The sequence below is a fragment of the Fusarium verticillioides genome, chromosome 7 (genome assembly GCF_000149555.1).
Source record: "Fusarium verticillioides 7600 chromosome 7, whole genome shotgun sequence".
In the NCBI taxonomy this organism is placed as follows: Eukaryota; Fungi; Ascomycota; class Sordariomycetes; order Hypocreales; family Nectriaceae; genus Fusarium; species Fusarium verticillioides.
Window position 1 is genome coordinate 892,628 of NC_031681.1, and position 16,864 is coordinate 909,491.

The 16,864-nt window shown below is 49.6% G+C and overlaps 3 protein-coding genes across 7 annotated transcripts; 1 reads left to right on the forward strand and 2 right to left on the reverse strand.

Moving 5' to 3' along the window:
* Nucleotides 1-732: 732 nt before the first annotated feature.
* On the reverse strand, nucleotides 733-3,320 carry FVEG_06826 (homoserine O-acetyltransferase). Of its 2 annotated transcripts, none has more exons than XM_018895246.1 (3): nucleotides 2,940-3,320; nucleotides 2,422-2,808; nucleotides 733-2,344 (listed from the first exon to the last, which is right to left on the reverse strand). In XM_018895246.1, the coding sequence occupies exons 2-3, from the start codon at nucleotides 2,649-2,651 to the stop codon at nucleotides 1,318-1,320; spliced, it is 1,257 nt and encodes a 418-aa protein (XP_018752471.1). In that variant the 5' UTR covers nucleotides 2,652-2,808; nucleotides 2,940-3,320; the 3' UTR covers nucleotides 733-1,317. The 2 variants fall into 2 exon arrangements, with proteins under 2 accessions (XP_018752471.1, XP_018752470.1); XM_018895245.1 differs by having other exon boundaries at nucleotides 914-2,344; nucleotides 2,422-2,812; nucleotides 2,940-3,239.
* Nucleotides 3,321-3,754: 434 nt separating this feature from the next.
* Nucleotides 3,755-12,248, forward strand: FVEG_06827 (hypothetical protein). Of its 4 annotated transcripts, XM_018895250.1 has the most exons (5): nucleotides 3,755-3,977; nucleotides 4,073-7,678; nucleotides 7,736-8,872; nucleotides 8,920-8,999; nucleotides 9,047-12,248. In XM_018895250.1, exons 2-5 carry the CDS (start codon nucleotides 4,169-4,171, stop codon nucleotides 11,553-11,555), a joined length of 7,236 nt encoding a protein of 2,411 aa, XP_018752475.1. In that variant the 5' UTR covers nucleotides 3,755-3,977; nucleotides 4,073-4,168; the 3' UTR covers nucleotides 11,556-12,248. The 4 variants fall into 4 exon arrangements, with proteins under 4 accessions (XP_018752475.1, XP_018752474.1, XP_018752473.1 ...); XM_018895249.1 differs by having other exon boundaries at nucleotides 3,755-7,678; XM_018895248.1 differs by having other exon boundaries at nucleotides 4,073-8,872.
* FVEG_06828 (hypothetical protein) lies at nucleotides 12,229-15,674 on the reverse strand. The gene has a single exon (XM_018895251.1). The coding sequence runs from the start codon at nucleotides 14,308-14,310 to the stop codon at nucleotides 13,258-13,260; it is 1,053 nt and encodes a 350-aa protein (XP_018752476.1). The 5' UTR covers nucleotides 14,311-15,674; the 3' UTR covers nucleotides 12,229-13,257.
* Nucleotides 15,675-16,864: the final 1,190 nt, after the last annotated feature.

Sequence of the window (16,864 nt, forward strand, 5' to 3'; positions counted from 1 at the left end):
ATGACCTTCGATCTTGTATCATAAACCTTCAACAGCCAGTAACACAGCTCCCGGGGAGAAATGTATTGAGCGCCAATAAGCGAAGTGCCGATTTTATTGGTGTACCTGCTCGACTTTGTCCTGTTTTCATCAATCTGCAATCCAGGAATGTCACTCGGGACGGCCTCATGTTTTAGTCTAGCCGCCACCACGATCGTTTATCGTGGAACATAGAGCGCCATGTACTCGGTGGCTTCACGTCGTGAATGTGACAAGATCAAATATCGACAATTGTGAATACCATTGTTAAGAACATGGTGGTATCAGGGGGGAGAAGGTTGGCTAGTATGGCTAGCTAACAGACGGCACCACGAACAACGAGTCCAGTTATCAACGGACATTGACTATTGATTTCAAGCTTCGAAGCTTGAACGCTTCTCAGACCCTTCTAGATTCTTTCATGTAGGGTCTTGAGACAGTTGACATCTCTCCCTCAATGTCTCGCACACATCCGTGGACTCGCGTATTCCTGTATCGCCAGGCAGTGGATGCCGTTAATAAGTGGTCGGGTAACATCGTGATGATCGACTCGGCACTTGTCATCGACTGCATCGTATGGTTCCATTGTCACCCTAGAACAACATGTGTGCGCGTTCTAGAATGCTCTGATGGATATACCCACATGTCTAAGTACCGATACAGAGCTCATCTTCAGTGCCGAAGCCTAGTATTGTCTTAACTAGAACGTGAACTGGTAGAAGATGATCTTTTATGGCTTCTAGAACTTGGATTTTGTGGGTTAACAGCAATGAGGTCAAGTTTGCAACATCTTGCGATATCCATAGTGCACTTCAAACATCCCAGTTGCTGGCGTCGGTATGAGTCAGTGCTTCTCTCTCTCGTTCAGAGATATTGAGAACCTCAATCTCGATCCCACAGTAACAATAATATTAGACAAGCTTAGGACGTACTCGAGGTGAGCTTGGGAGACTTCCGATTAGTTATCTTGGACTCCCTGAGGTAACTGAAGGTCTCGATTGTTTTGCTTCTCAGTGCTCCTGAAGCTCTACAGTTTGAAATCAGGCCCCAATGTGAATTTCTGCTAGACTTGCGCTGCCTGCCTAATATAATCGGCGATGTTGCATGCCATTTGTGCCTAGAAATCGTCACAAGACAGCTTGATCTGACATAAGATTCGAAGAAACAACTACTCAGTTAGAAGACAACGCATTAACAACCCAAGCGTGCATATTCGGACTCGTCATCCTGATTTCCATTCTTGTCTAACCTTTTCTGCAGCACGACACCAGGCGCCATCCTAACATTACTCCAAGCAATCTACCACGCAGTAATATCCTCAACTTCAGCTTCTCCAAATGTGCTCGACTTTGTGATTTGCCCAACACTGGCCTCCTCGGGTGCTCCGCCATCCTTGGACATGATATCAGGCAAGACCTCCTTGAAAAATGAGAGAACGTAGTTGTTGACCTGCTCAAACTGCAACAAAAATGCATCGTGACCTTCAGGACTCTCGATTCGCTCGAGACGCGCATTAGGTACGTGCTGTGCAATCTCCTCCTGCTCAGCAAAAGTGAAGAGGCCATCGCTCTCAATGCCCAAAACAAGCGTGGGTTGTTGGATCATAGCTAGTGCATCTGCGATGGTGTCTGCTCGGTTGCGTGACACGTCATGCGTGTCCAATTTACGAGTCATGGCAATGTAGCAGTTGCTGTCGAATCGCGTAACAAACTTACGTCCCTGGTATCGTAAATACGACTGGGCGGAGAAATAGTGCGACTGAGGCAGCTCTCCTCCAGTGAGGCTACCATTGGTAGGTCCATGGAATTGAGGATCCGCTACATCGGGCACAGCAGGTGACTCAGCAGTTGAGGCTGCATCAGTTGTGCTGTTCTGGCGAGATATGGATGTACGCTTTACGACATGGCCATCGTTGTGAATATGGAAGTGTGCCTCTGAGGGAGTCGAGGGGCGAGGTCGACCTCCAATGGTTTGGACCTTGGATGGGTCGGGGATGTTGCGTCCGAATCTCGACTCGAAGGAGTTGCGGCTTCGATATGTGAGCAAAGCAGACATACGAGCCGCACCTAGACCAGTTGAAGGGGGGTCGTCAAAGGCATAATATCCATCGTCGTACTTGGGGTCGGCGTAGATGCTCTGTCGTTGAGCCTCACCCCAGCTGATACCCCAAGCGCTATGTCTGCTTGAGGTCGCGATAGGGACGATGCATCGGATATAGTCCTTGCCAAAGTATGCCCACTCAAGCACAAACATACCACCCAGAGAACCTCCAACAACAGCAGCAAGTTGCTTCACGCCTAGATCATCAAGGATGAGCTTGTGGAGGCTGTCAATAGTTAGCCGCTGTTTCTTGTTCAAGCGAACATGAACGCAGGTGTCGAGATTCTACGAATCTGAACTTACTTGACGTCATCTCGAATTGTAGTGAGAGGGAACTCGGGTCCGTATCGACCCTTGCTTGGATCATTGTCCTTGGCAGTTACTGGGCTTGCGGTACCATAAGGGCTACCAAGACTGTTCATACAAACAATGAAGAACCTCGAAGTGTCAAAAGCTCGGCCAGGACCTCCAAGTAGAGGACCCCACCAGTCGCTCACATCGGCACTTCCGGTGAGAGCATGGCAGATTACCATGGCATTGTTGCCCTCTTCATTGAGTTTGCCGCGAGTTGTATAAGCAACTGGTAGGTTGTAGAGTGTGACTCCGGACTCGAGAGTGAATTCTGGAACAATCGCTATCTGCTGCTCAGGAATGAGGGCAGAGAACGGGTTCTCAGGCTGTGATTGCGTTCTTTCTTACAGGTATTCAGTCACTTGTCTTCTATAATGGTGAGGGTAGAAGGGCATGAAAGGGATGAAGGACGAGGGAAGAGAAGAAAGAGATGCTGAAGGAAGCACACAATGATAAAGGTAAATACTGACCATAATGTTGACGAGAACCGCCATTTGTGTTAGTGTTTTCAGCCATAGTCGCAGCTGGCATGATCGTCTGAGGTTGTCAAAGTTTCTCTCCACGATATCTGCACTGATGTACTTTGTGAGAGGTTATACAAAAAGATCGGACCGGGGTCGCTCCAGGGTCTTAAAGTTTGATATCGAGGTCGCTCAATCTCAGAGTGACTCAACCCGATTAAAATTGGGACTTTTCAGGTATAGATATGTTAGTCAATAGTGCTTTAGAACTCAATTGACCCAAAAGGAGTGATTCTATGAGTGTTTAGGTGAAAAAAACCTGGGCCTTGCTATGGCGTAATTCTGGCTGGTCTCCATGGATGCCATGACTCAGCCAATTGAGATGCTCTCTTTGATGCACGAATTGGCCGGCAACGGAGGATGTGGCAATCACGTGCCGACGTGAGTCTGGGGAACGGTTCGGTAATATCAAATTGATTGTTTCCGGATTCAAATCAGGTACAATATGAATGAATCTATTACATAACTCAATATAAATGTCTACAGTCGTCATTTCTATTGTCAACCCAAACCAACTGTTATTCAATAAGTATCAAGCTCTAAACTGAAGTGGCGTTCAACCCTGAAACCGATGAGATAAATAAGGTACCTAGTACCTAGAATCCCAATAGAGCGGTACGTACTGTCAAGTCCGCTGAAGGTGGTCCGTGCGGGCGCTTTGCTTGCCACTGGCCGACGGGCCTCCAGTGGTTGGCAGCCTCGTTTCCCCAGTAAAAGGATAAGGCTGCCAAAACGTCGTGACATGTAATTCCATCCGTGCTTTTGCTTTGTTGGAGCTTCTTTGCTTTATTCCTTTCTTCTCAAACCCATCGCGACTGGGCTCACCCAACGCAAACAACCAATCGCACACGTATCTTGCTTCTTTCTGTCAGATCAGAAGATCATTGCGCACTCTTGTACTACTACCAACTTCTTTTCTTCCAGTCGTTCCCTTGTCAGCTTTGTCGCGACTATAACCTTCCCCACCCGGACTCCTTGTCGTCAAAAGTCAGTCTTTCCTCATCCGCGCCGCAGCCTTGATAGCAACAAATGCTGCTTCCTCCGCTATTTTCGGAACTCTCAACTCATATTTTCTCTTCCAGACCTTGACATCCATAATATCCGACATCGCACATCATCATCACGATCATCTAATGAGATAATCATCGCTTTCGGTTACGACTTCATTATCGCGAGTTATGCCTCCGGGTAAACGAAAGAGAAGTGATCGCCATTCCGTTGAAGGCGGCCGATCTTCTCCTCATCGACCCGGTGATACCGCGCTTGGACAACACGACCGCGACGATAGCATGGCTCGTGGTCGTGGCAGAGGGCCTAGAGGTCCCAGCCGACGCGATTCATCTCAAGGTCAAAACCGAGGACCCCCAAATCATCAACAGAACCCTTCATCAACGCAACGACGACCCAGCTCTTCTCATACACCACAGCCACCGGCACCTCCTCCTCCTCCTCCTTCTGCGCCAGTGATCAAGAGACCTGCTTATGCACCACCGCCGTTGTTGCGACCGCCCTCTCCGGTCCGTTCTAACTATCGCTATAATCATCTTACGAACGAGAAGATTAGCACTTGGGCTGAGAGTGGTCGGAATGCAATCATCCAGCATGGAAAGCAGTCGCGGGAAGATGTTGACATCACGGAGCTGTCAAGCTTGTTCCAAGAGTTCGTGCACGCAGTTGTCGAAGCTCGATTACCACCAGCCGATGCAGGTGCCTGCGTCAAGGAAATTCTTGGTGACGAAACGACGGAGATTATTAAGGATTCATACGCGTTCGCTCCCCACACCCTATTTCTTGACTCCTTGTCCATAGTCATGGATAACGAGCCCGCCATTTACAGGCCGACTCTTCGTGAATTCGTCCTGTCATCTGGCGTGTCGTCCAACCTAATGCGACAAGTGCTCGAAGCTGAAGTTTTGCAGCGGATAGGACTCATTCGAGATAACTTTGTCAAACTAGGTATCAAGCAAGCAACAAACCTTCTATACCGACAAGCCAACTATAACCTGCTCCGCGAGGAGACGGAAGGATATTCAAAGCTCATAACGGAACTTTTCACAACTAGCAGTGTGACTCCCCCTCCTCCCGAAATGGCAGAACAGACCTTCGAACGAATCAAGGCTCTTATTGGCACATTCGATCTTGACGTCGGCAGAGTATTGGACGTAACCCTTGACGTTGCGGCTGCTGTTCTCATCAAGCAGTTCAAATTCTTCGTCAAATTTTTACGAGTTAGCTCCTGGTGGCCTCGATCTCATCTCAAATTCAGTGCCGCAGTCTATGTTGGTGGCTTACCCTTGTGGGCAACCCCAGACTACTCACAGTGGACAACGACGGAAGATGATGAGAAGCTCCTGGAGGAGAAGAAGCGAGTTCGAGATATTGCTTTCTGGGATCGAGCTCGGGAAGTTCACATGGAGGCTTTCTTTGAGCTTGGTGGTCGACAAGTCGCCGATTCTGACTCGCAACAACTTACAATCACCAACGGTGCCGAGGGCGATGATGCTGCCGCTGATATTGAAAGGCAGTGGGTACAAGAAACCAAAACCCTCCCACCTCCTGGCAACAGAACGGCCGCACAACTACTCGGCTTCAAGTTGCGTTTCTACAACTCCAATGCTCGCGACCAGACAGATGTCCTCCCCGCCAATCTGCTATACTTAGCTGCTCTTCTTGTCAAGATTGGGTTTATTTCCTTGACCGATCTATACCCGCATCTTTCGCCAGCTGATGAAGACATGGAGGCAATCAAAGAAAAGGAGATGAAGAGGCTCGAGGAGGAAGAACGATCTTCTCGTGGCGGTCCGATGAACGCCCTTCTCATGGCTGGTGTCCTGCCCCAAGGCGACGATGATAATCCCAATAGCTCGAATATGCCTAGGCGCGAACTTCCCAAGAAGGTTGAAGCAGAAACGAAGGAGGCTGCCACAGAAGCTGCAGACAACAAGCCAAAACTGCCAGAACCGTTGGAACAAAAGGTGGCATTGCTCACTCAATTATTGACCATCGGAGCTATCCCCGAATCACTATTCATTCTTGGTCGTTTCCCATGGATCCCAGATGTCTTCCCCGAGGTCCTCGAAAGGATTCATCGCATTCTTCATCATTGCGTTGACAAGGTCTTCCGCGACAGCCGACCTGTCGTTGTTGGTGAAACTGGATGCCCAACCAAATTTGTTCCGGATTTCGATCAGTCCGGACTTCCTAAAGGCAGTGTTCGATTGACCAGATTAACAACCCGCAAGTCTTTGAGGTGGCCATTCCCTGATAAAGTCGACACCAACGAATCCCAAAATTATCGATACTACTGGGACGAGTGGGCCGACAACATCCCTGTTTGCCAGTCCGTGGATGATATCTTCACTCTCTGTGGGACACTTCTCAACATTTCCGGTGTCAATATTGGCAAGGATGAGGCTCTGTTGACCAAGTTGGCCAGAATCGGAGCGAAGAGTCTTGCTGAGGACAAATCGGAGCACAATCTTACCCGATGGCACGATCTACTTCGACGACTACTGATGCCAGCTTTGAGTCATACCAAGGCTAATGCTTCAGCTGTCAACGCTATCTGGGAGCTCTTAAGGCATTACCCCATGACCACTCGCTACTCCATGTACGCCGAATGGTTTGAGGGACAGATTTCTCGATTGCCCGCTATGAAGGCAGCTTTCGCAAAGGCCACATCGGAAACAAGGGGCACCATGAAGCGAGTTTCTCTCACGAACTTGAGCGAAATGGCTAAGCAACTCGCCAAAACCAGTTACTCATCTCCTGGTATCGTTTTCAGGGTTGCTTTCGAGCAATTGGAGTCCTATCCAAATCTGATCGATGCTTTTGTAGAGTGCGCCAAGTACTTTACAGATCTCTCCTACGATGTGCTTGTATGGTCCTTGATGAGCTCTCTTGGCAAATCAAGGAGTCGTACTCAAGCTGAACACGCTCTCACTACCAGCAAATGGTTACAGGCCTTGTCAAGATTCTCTGGCAGAGTCTTTCGACGATACACAGTTCTTAACGCCACACCCGTCCTACAATATGTTAATCATCAGCTCATTCAGGGCAACTCCACCGACCTTATCATTCTAAAGGAGCTCATCACCTCGATGGGCGGTATTGTTGACTCAGTTGATTTCACTGACCTTCAAATTTTATCCATGGCTGGAGGTGAATACCTGCGACGCCATACTCTAATTCGCGGCCAGGACAAGCGATTCGAGAACATCAAGAGTTCGAAACGTCTCATCCAAGCTTTGACGGAGTCCAAACTTGCCGCGCAGTTACTCATTAACCTGGCACAGTACCGACAAGCAGCTCTCTTTCAGGTGCCGGACGACGAAGCCCACATCAAATATCTATCCTCGATGATTGACGATTCGCATCGCATCTTGGTTCAATACCTCGACTTGCTCTGGAGTAACATGGACCCATCGACCTTCGACGACCTTGTTCCCTCGATTCCTGAACTCATCCATTCGTACGGCCTCGACCCTAGTCTGGCTTTTCTGATCGGCAGGGCCAGCCTTTCTCATCGCATGCATCCCTGGAAGCCAAAGAAGGTCGACGAGGCGAAGGAAAAGGCTCAGGTCACGCAACCTACAGACAAAGAAGGCGATGTTTCAATGTCTGATACGCCTGCTGCTTCCGGCGGCAACGAAACACCCAGCCAAGAAGCAGTACAGGCTGAAGAACAGGCTGGTGCCCAAAACTCACCAGCACCGAACACAGCAACTAATTCACAACCATCACAGAAGTCGGAAGATTCCTCTCTTATCAAGATAACATTACAGCCGATTGTGGATGCCATCCAAAATATTATCCGTCCTGAGATCTGGCAGACGATCACCCCAGAGCTTTATGCGAACTTTTGGGCTCTTCAGCTAGGTGACCTCTATTGTCCAGACAAAATCTACAGACAGGAGAAAGATCGCCTCAGAGCCGAAGAGGTCGCTATCTCACGAGATCGAAGCGACATGTCAAGGCGTGGACAAGAGCGCAAAGTGGAAAAACGAAAGGAGCTTATGCAGCTCCAGATCGGGCTTTCAGAAGAAAACAGTGAACATCTGATGCGCCAGGCGAAATGGAAAATTTACCTGAACAAGCAGTTCCAATCCTCTTTCCCAGAACCTCGAGCCAAGCCAGACACCATATCCGATATTCTACTCGAGCAATGTTTCATCCCTCGCATGCTTCTCTCCAAGGCCGATGCCGAGTATACATACAAGTTTATCAAGGCACTGCACGAAGGTAATGCCCCGGGCTTCCAGTTGATGTCACTCTACGACCGTCTATTCAACGCCAACCGCCTGAGGGCTCTTATTTTCACATCCACAGTCATGGAGGCTGAGTATCTTGGTCGCTTCTTGAAGCTCATTCTTGAGGATCTATCGCGTTGGCACAAGAACGCGACGGTTCCCAATAATGAAAAGGACAAGTCAAGAGATCAGCCAAGATTGGGTGTGTATGAGAAAGAGGCCAAGGGAACCCCCGATCAGCCCCGCCTTGGGTTCGCTCTGACTTTTGACGACAATGACAAGCCACTGACCTTTGTTGAACACGAACAATTCCGTGACTTGCTCTTCCGCTGGCATAAGAACCTCAACAGCGCTCTGCGTTCTTGTTTGGAGGGTACGGAATGGATGCATATTCGAAATGCCATCACAGTTCTGAAGGCGGTCCTCGATTTCTTCCCGGCTATCGACTTTATGGCTACGAAATTTTCAAGCCTTCTCCAAACTATCACCAAGCAAGAGAGTGCTGCCAAACCTTCTCCTGATAGCGAGGTTGGCGGACGTGTCGATCTGTCAGTCGCTGCTCAGGGTGCCATGTCAGAACTTCAGAGGAGGAAATCCAAATGGGTTATGGTCCAGGCTTTCCGCCCTGGTGGTGTAAGTGCTACGATATCGGTTTCCCGGACATTACTGACCCTCAATAGGCTGGCGCTGCTCAGAACGAAGCAGACAAGACGACCAATTTGCGTGCAACTGCGCCAGAATTCAAGCCTGGTCCCAACAAGTACGTAGATATATCTGACAAAAATGCATTAAGTCTAACAAAACCAGGCAATCAAGGGGGAAGCAAACGACTGCTGAGGAAGAAGATGGAGAGGTCAAGGATGGCAAAGACTCCAAGAATTCCGCGACAGATCTGACAAAGTCCACAAGCCCGGCGAAGGATTTGCTGCCAGCCAAGCCAGGATCGTCTCGGGATTCAAAACGCGACCATACACCATCTGGTCCCCGCAACTCCAATAACAATTCTGGTGCTGGTGCTGGCGCTGGTGCGAAGCACGACTCTCGGCCTAACACGCTTCCGGAACGGCCACCTCATACCCTGCCTAGTCGCCCTGATGTGCCTATTCCTGCGCACTACGCTCCCGAAAGATTTAACCAGTCCCGCGGGCATGAGCGTCGTGATGGTAAAGAGCCCAGAGACGCACGCTCTAGGGATTCTCGTGAGCCTAGGGAACCTCGCGATGCTCGAGATCAACGTGAGCCTAGAGAACCTCGTGAGTCCCGGGATCAGCGCGATTCTCGAAATTTTGATCCTGCTCGTCCTGATCGTTCGCGCGACTTCTCTGAGCGACGAACACAAGATCACGGCCGGGAATCAACTCGAACTGACGGGTCAAGTCGTCGTGGCGAACATGAGCGAGACCGAACTAGAGATTCTAAGAGCAGCAGGGGTCACGACCATGGTCGCTTGAACGAAACACCTACCCCAGCCCCTACGGCTCCCGCTGCAGCTGTCGAGGCACCTGAGCCACATATCAACCCTGAGCGCGCTGCCCTGTTTGCTCAAGACAACGAACGGGCTCGTGCACCGGACTCCGACCGGTCTAGTAGAGGTCGTAAGAACGCTCCCGTAGAGCCAATGGATACAATCAATCCGGAGAGGGCAGCCCTGATGGGTAACAGAGACAACACACCTTCACGCGCCCCTCGGAACGAGCCACGAGATCACAACGCTCGCGGTCAATCTCCTCGACGAGGAGGTCGGTATGGGCATGAGAGTGGCCAGCCTGAAGGTGGACGTGAAGACCGACATGATCGCAACTATCCTGTGGAACACAGGCCTTCTTCCGGAAGAGACCCCCGGGAGCGATCACCGTACCGCGGTGATAGACCAATGGACCGTGAGGCTGAGCGAAGTTCTGGACCCAAGGGTCGCGATGCTTCCAGTTTCCATGGAACTCCTTCTCGAGTTCCCGAGCCTGAGCAGAAGCCACCTCATCAAGATGATTCTTATGGACGTCTCAACTCGATACAGAATGTCACTGAGGTCCCTTACGGACCAAGCGGACCAAGAGCCCGTGGACGAGGCTCAAATAGAGGTCATGGTGTGCCTCAAGGCCTGCCAGGTCGACTTGATGGCAGGTTTGTTGGTGCGGAAGCAGAACGCCCTCCTACTCCAGATCGACCACCACCTACTGGTCCGGCGGCGTCAGGCAGAGGAAGACGTGGGTTCGATCAGAACAATGGCCCTGTCACGCCCTCAGGCACGCCAAGCGGCCCCCAAAACCGGATTAGAAACGCAAACCCCAGCCAGGGTCTGCCTTCTCCTGCATCCAGTAATGCTACACCTGCAGGGGTCCATCCAGAGCGTCTAGCACAAATCGGTGCTCAAGTTGGTGCCGTCCCTCCCCCTCCTCCTGGACCGCCGCCGTCTCATCCTCATGGCCATAACCATGGTCACAATCGTCAGTCAATGCCTGGAACCAACACTCCCGACCGAGGTCCTGGCCCTGGACAACGACAAACACCTAGCAGCTACGCAGGATCACCAGCTGGTGAGCCTAATGTGCCTACCGGTCCAGCTTCCTCGAACGAACGTGTTCGCAACGGTGGTGGGCGGAGGCAGCTTGCGGGCATCAACAGCACCCTGCAACAAGCCCAAGCCAATATGCCGGATGGAAGCCGGAGCAACAGCGGAAGAAGGGGCCATTCACGCCAAACCCTTGGCGGTTCTGATGCTCAGGTCTTGACTGGAGGTTCCCCCACCGCTACACCGGCTCAAGAACGACAAGATCCTATCAGGAACGAATCGTCAAGCCGGGCGCCCGCCAATGGAGATGAAAGCTCAGGTCGTAGCGAGCATGACCGAAGTCGCCGAGGTGACCGTGAGAGTCGGCCCAGCCGCCCTTCGCGTCGAGGAGCTAGTCGTGAACGAGAGCGAGATCGTAGTCCAGGTCGAGAACGCGAGGGCAAGGAACATCGCGAATATCGGGACCGTCGATCAGGAGCTGGCGAAGGTGGCAGAGAAGAGAGGGAATCTAGGAGATCTAACAGAGATCAAAGCGGTGCCCCACGAGAGCCTATGGGCCCTCCTCCAACAGGTAGTAGAGACCTGGTTCAAGGTCGGGAAGGACGACACAGAGGTGATGGTCAAAGCGGCCGAAGTGGTGAGGATTGGGGGGGCAGCGGTAGAGGAGGCGGTCGTGGAGGACAGCGTGATGGAGGGCTGCGACCGGAAGATCGCCGTGATGGACGAGAGGATCGTGGACGCAAGAGAAGAAGCGAAGAAGGAGTCGGAAACTTATCGAGTGAACGTGAGAAGCGGCCTCGGCGATGAAAGACATAAATTGAATGAAGCAAGGAAGTCGGCATGTTTTGAGTATGAGAGAAGGAAAAGAGACAGAAAGAGAAGAGACAAGAAAAGGGGAGAGAGAATACGAGTTTGATCATGGATATACAATAACGATACGACCCGCAGAAGAGGACTTCGGACACGACCAAGCAAGCAGTCTGATCAGGAACGAACGGATGGACAACAGATGAGTCGCATTTCCAGGGCGTTTATCAGGACTTTTGTCGCATTATGCTCCTTTCCGACCTTTGCATTATCAATCAGTACACATCTCCTTTTACTACTACTACAATTATTACTGCTTTTACACACATGCACACATGCTCGCTCCTTGGAGACTGCACTTGGTCTCAACAACATTATCATATTGAATCAGTCGGTCTCAGCAATGCCTCGAAACAAAAGAGTTGCATCAGACTCTTGTGTCTATTAGAATCGGCTTTTGGGGGGTTCAGGTGCTTTAGTTGCAAGGCGTTCAGGAAGTGCATTATACCCATTGGGCGGCGAATTTGCTTGCCTGTTTCTGTGATACAAATTAGAGTAAAAAAGACTTTGGGGTCAGGTTTCTAGAGAGGCATTGTAAAGTACTGTAGGATTCTTGCATTAGGGGGGATGAGACGGTTCAGGCAGTTAAGCATACCGAATAGTATCAGGCTATAAGATCTTCAGATTTACGTACTCTTCCTACTCAGTGCCGTATACTTTACTGTAGATGACAAGTTGGGTGGAGATATAAACTCTACGTTCGAATGTCATCACTCAACATTGACAGTTCTAGAGCTGTGAGATTCAGTTACTTACTTGTCCTACAGTCACACGTATTGGCTAAGAACTTCAGCTTCTATCTCAGTCTGGCCTTGAAGACAGAGAGTAATAACCCATAGTTCTCACCTCGTTTAGTTGATCCTTCAATACCGGGTAACCAACGTGTGTAATTTCAGATGCATATCAGATCATTCGTTCACTCGACCTATGACCATGAGAGCAATCTCATCTTGACCATGTTACTCCATCAACATCCCAACTTCACAATCACATTGTGTCGATCTCGGTCTCAACGTCGTAGCCAAATACGCACAGAACAATATATTCACACATCTCAAGGTGTGCCAGAAACGCGCACCGGGTTCGGAACAGTCAGCGATTGATTGACAGAAATCGAGACAGGGTGGACGCAGACCGAAAGCGTGTGCGTGTGCGTGTGCGTGTGCTTTACGTACTTTATGTACTGTACTTTTGTTTCGTTATACAGTCTCTGCCTTGATTTCTGGTGTTTCTGTCCCTGACGATCTTTTCTCTTTGACTCAGTCAACTCGCCCTGGTGAAACGCATCCGGACGCCACAGTATCCACGCCAGACGCAGGGGCATGATGAGGAATTGATCTACGGGGAGTAAAATTGGATAATCCTCATTTGAATATGCTTATTTTTTCATCTGGCATAATTTTTATTTGCCGTCAAGTGATATTTGTTCAGCCACGCTGACGATTGTAATTTAGAGAGCTAGCTAGGGTACACAATGCTGTGGGGTATCGATTCCATGAGTGAGAGAGAGGTGAGACGTCAGAGTCTCAGATGAGAAAGCTTGATAATAACCGACGACCGGGCTTTGGTGTGTCCAGTGTATCAAGACATGAGGCCTTAGTCCCAGGCGAGGGCTTGAGCACAACCAATGATCGGCCTGGGCTTATGCCTGCTTCTTTGTATATGACTTGTTCCATCGAAGAATGGCATCAATGAACTTCTTGCCGGGGAAATCGATGATGACGATTCCAGTTCGGGTAGTGTCTTCGTTATCTTCAAAATCCTTAATCCACTGGCCAGTCATGTCGTTCATACCAGTGACAGTTCGGTTCATGGGCCCAGCCGCAGCCTCGATGGGCAAGACACCAACAGAGGCTGAAATGTGAGCCAAATAGAGGACCTTGTTGTCGAGAGGTGCTGTTGCAGCGAGTTCGAGAGCATCACGGATCGCAGTCCACTTCTCCGACAGATGGTAGATATCAGGAATGATCCATATATCTTCTAATATCATTTGATGGCCTTCCCACTTCAAGCCATATGGTCCTCCTCGCCAAGCTGGGAAGTTTTGAAGAACAAAGATCTTGGAGCGAAGACTACCAAGAGTTGGCAGAGGGTCAGAAGCGCTGTAGTTGTACAGTCGGTCCCCGAGTGGGTATTTGTTGAAGGCGGCTTCGAATGACAGAGTGTTGTTGTCTCCTATGCCGTTACCCTCCTGCTTGAGGCGCATGATGATCGTCTCAGAAGGGTTCCTGTCCAGGAAGTCGTTCATATAGCCAACCACATCTTCAAAGCTGAATCCCGTGTAGCCATTGGCATGGTAAATATGCAACTCGTCATCACGTACACGAGCGCGGATGTCGAAGTAGCGAATACCTGCTTCCAGTTGGGTAGTCAGGTTCCAATTCTGACACTGCAGAACCTCGCTTCCTATCTCGTAGGTCATTGTGTCATGTGTACCCGGTATACTCAGGCTCGAGAGGAATACATCGTCGGGGATATCGGCCATCCAGGTCGGGTTGTGAGCCAAGTCAGCATCGAAGCTGTAAGCACTTGAATAACCACGGTAGCAATTCCCATACACCATACAAGGTGCAATGGAGAGAAGGAGGTATATGATGCACATGATGAAGAATGCACCGCCTCCGAGTATCATGGGAAGACGTCGAGTTCGATTCACAGGAGTCGAGAGACTCCGAAAGCCTGATACCGCGACCATATCGACAGGCTGAGTACGGTCGAAGCCGGAGGCGCCGGAAGGGACCTTTCGGTCAACTAGTCACATCGGCAGGTAAAATGAAGATATTATAGAGAGCACCAGGCTCAGTTATTGAGTCGCGGGTATTGAAACAGCGTTGTGAGGCTCAGTGTGCATATATCGATGTTTGTTGTGAATGTTGATATTGTATTTGACAAGGCTGATGATGCGTATCTCTAGGATCAGAGACGCATCCGACTTAGGCGATGGCATAGGAGCTAGGGAGCTTGGGCCATCCTGCGGTGCCACCTGCGACAGCTGAAGACCATGAGTGGTCAGCTCTGAAGCGCTATACCGATTTGCCTACCCTAGATCAGCATCTCATCTGAAGATTGTACCCCAGAATTTCATCTGTTTGCAAGAATTGCATCTCATCAAGTAATCAAAACAGAGATTTCGTGGCCAGTCGGACCTATGTAGTCAAAAAGCCTCGATCGGGTTCGTCCGTAAAAGGTTTGTTTTGCGGCTCTGCCCCATTATCTCGACTAAGATCGCGACCGAGTGTTTCACGTCGATTAGCTCTGCATTCGCGAAAAACTCAAAGCCATAGTAGGAAGGCCATGACGCTTAATAGATGACGAACACGCATGTCAAAAGCAGAAGAAGGCCCAACAAGTAAGTTAGACTACTCAACCGAGCATATATGTTTAAAAACTGCTCCATTGTCGTCGTGGAAAGTTGAAGCATTTCTCCCACATGCCGTAGTTTTAGCTCTGAGATGTACGAATCAATGATATCTAGAGAGTCATAGACCACAGAACAGTTACGTGTACTGCACAATGGAAGAAACTGGGAGTAGAGATACAACAGCAACATAGAATTGATTATCACATCAGGCAAAGCTCCACGATATTGCAGTTTGCAAAATGCTCCGGAACCTTCGAGAGCGGAAAACCTAAAAAAAAAAAAATTGAGCCTCTACACCCTCACGACGCAACTAACATCGACCGACTGCAGCTGGTGGCGGGCGGCTTGCAGCAGAGTGGCATTCTCCTGGCGAAGCGGCGCAGCCAAACACGCAATAGCGACAGTGGTTGAGCTTGTGATTTGCCTGTGACAGTCTTCTCCCTCAACATAGAGGAATCATATTCTCACTCGAGCATCATAGAGGGGAAAAGAAGTACATGCAGAGGTGGTTGTACAGTACCTCAGTGGTGCATCGTGGCACAGCATAGAGCCGAGAAGTCACTGCGTTTGTTGACAGAAGAACCTGGCCATTGGCATGCGCGAATATGTCAGAGTTTAGTCAAGTTACCTTGGACAACGGAGCCTCAACTACACAAGACAACGTGACACAGCGACAGAGCAGTCAGAGGAACATGGCGGATGTGGCGGCCAAGATATTTATGGTGACAGCCTCGGTTCACGGCTCGATGATGCCGATATTTGGTATTCACGAGATATCACACAGGCAGAGAATCGTGACAATCCCCCCACGCATATCATTGCTTGCGTGACTCTCCCAAGCACACAGCCGAGAATTTGGTTGGGAATAGCGTCGCAGATTGAGACATTACGAAGCATCCTTGCCACGCCCGTGTTCAGTCGGTTCTGACAAGGACAAGCAAAAAGGGTTCTCGAGAAAATACGATACAGCATGTAAGAAATCGGAAGAGCTAGCTACGCCATTGGACAATTGGAACACAAGCGCGTCAAAGAGGGTGTACTCGTCTGCAGAGATGGGGTAGCAGTCACTGCACTTGGCGGCAGTTGGAGTTCGTGTTGGGCTTGATGGAGGGTGTTGAAGTCGGATACTGAGAAATGTGAGTGAGATTCAAAGGTGGTGTAGGTACAAGACATCCATAGTATGGAGTACAGTACTTAATCATAAGCCTCTTGAGATAAAAGTGTGACGAGGTTATTGGACCGCCAGTGACATACAAAATTAAAGGCGATGGTTCCTGGATAATAACTGATCGAAATATTACCCAAGTGCCAAGTTTTTGATCATCATCATCATCGATAATAAGAGGCTGCTACTATAGATACAGTACAAATACTAAAGACAAAGTCCCGGATTTTAGATCAAGAGGCTCACAAACTCCAGCCATTTCTAAGCTTCACCACCACTATCGTGCATATCGTGCCATTTTCCACACAGAAATAGACCGAACCGTAGCAACGTCGTCTCAAGATGGACTAGATAGACCTCTTAGGCTCTTAGCGTGTCAGCATACCAAGGCAATCTATCAATTGACTTTTGTTCCAACTTAAAAGATACGTATTCCCGAGTTGGTTTACGTGTTCAGCTGGACAAGGCAATGGATGGATTCTTTGTAAGTTTAACCCTCAAGCTAAATAACTTTGAATCAGCTAGACTAGACACATGGAGAGAGAGTAACTGGGGCTACTGAGTAGATTGTTGCCCAGTCAGAAAATTAAAGGTGAGTTTTAGATCTCCAGTCACACGACAGCGGCTGAGTCTCTCTCAGTAACGTTGAATCGTGAAAGGGAGGCTCATTCCCGCGTATTGCTGTATTGTCCAGTGACTCCAGTAAAATGGCAAAATATTTAA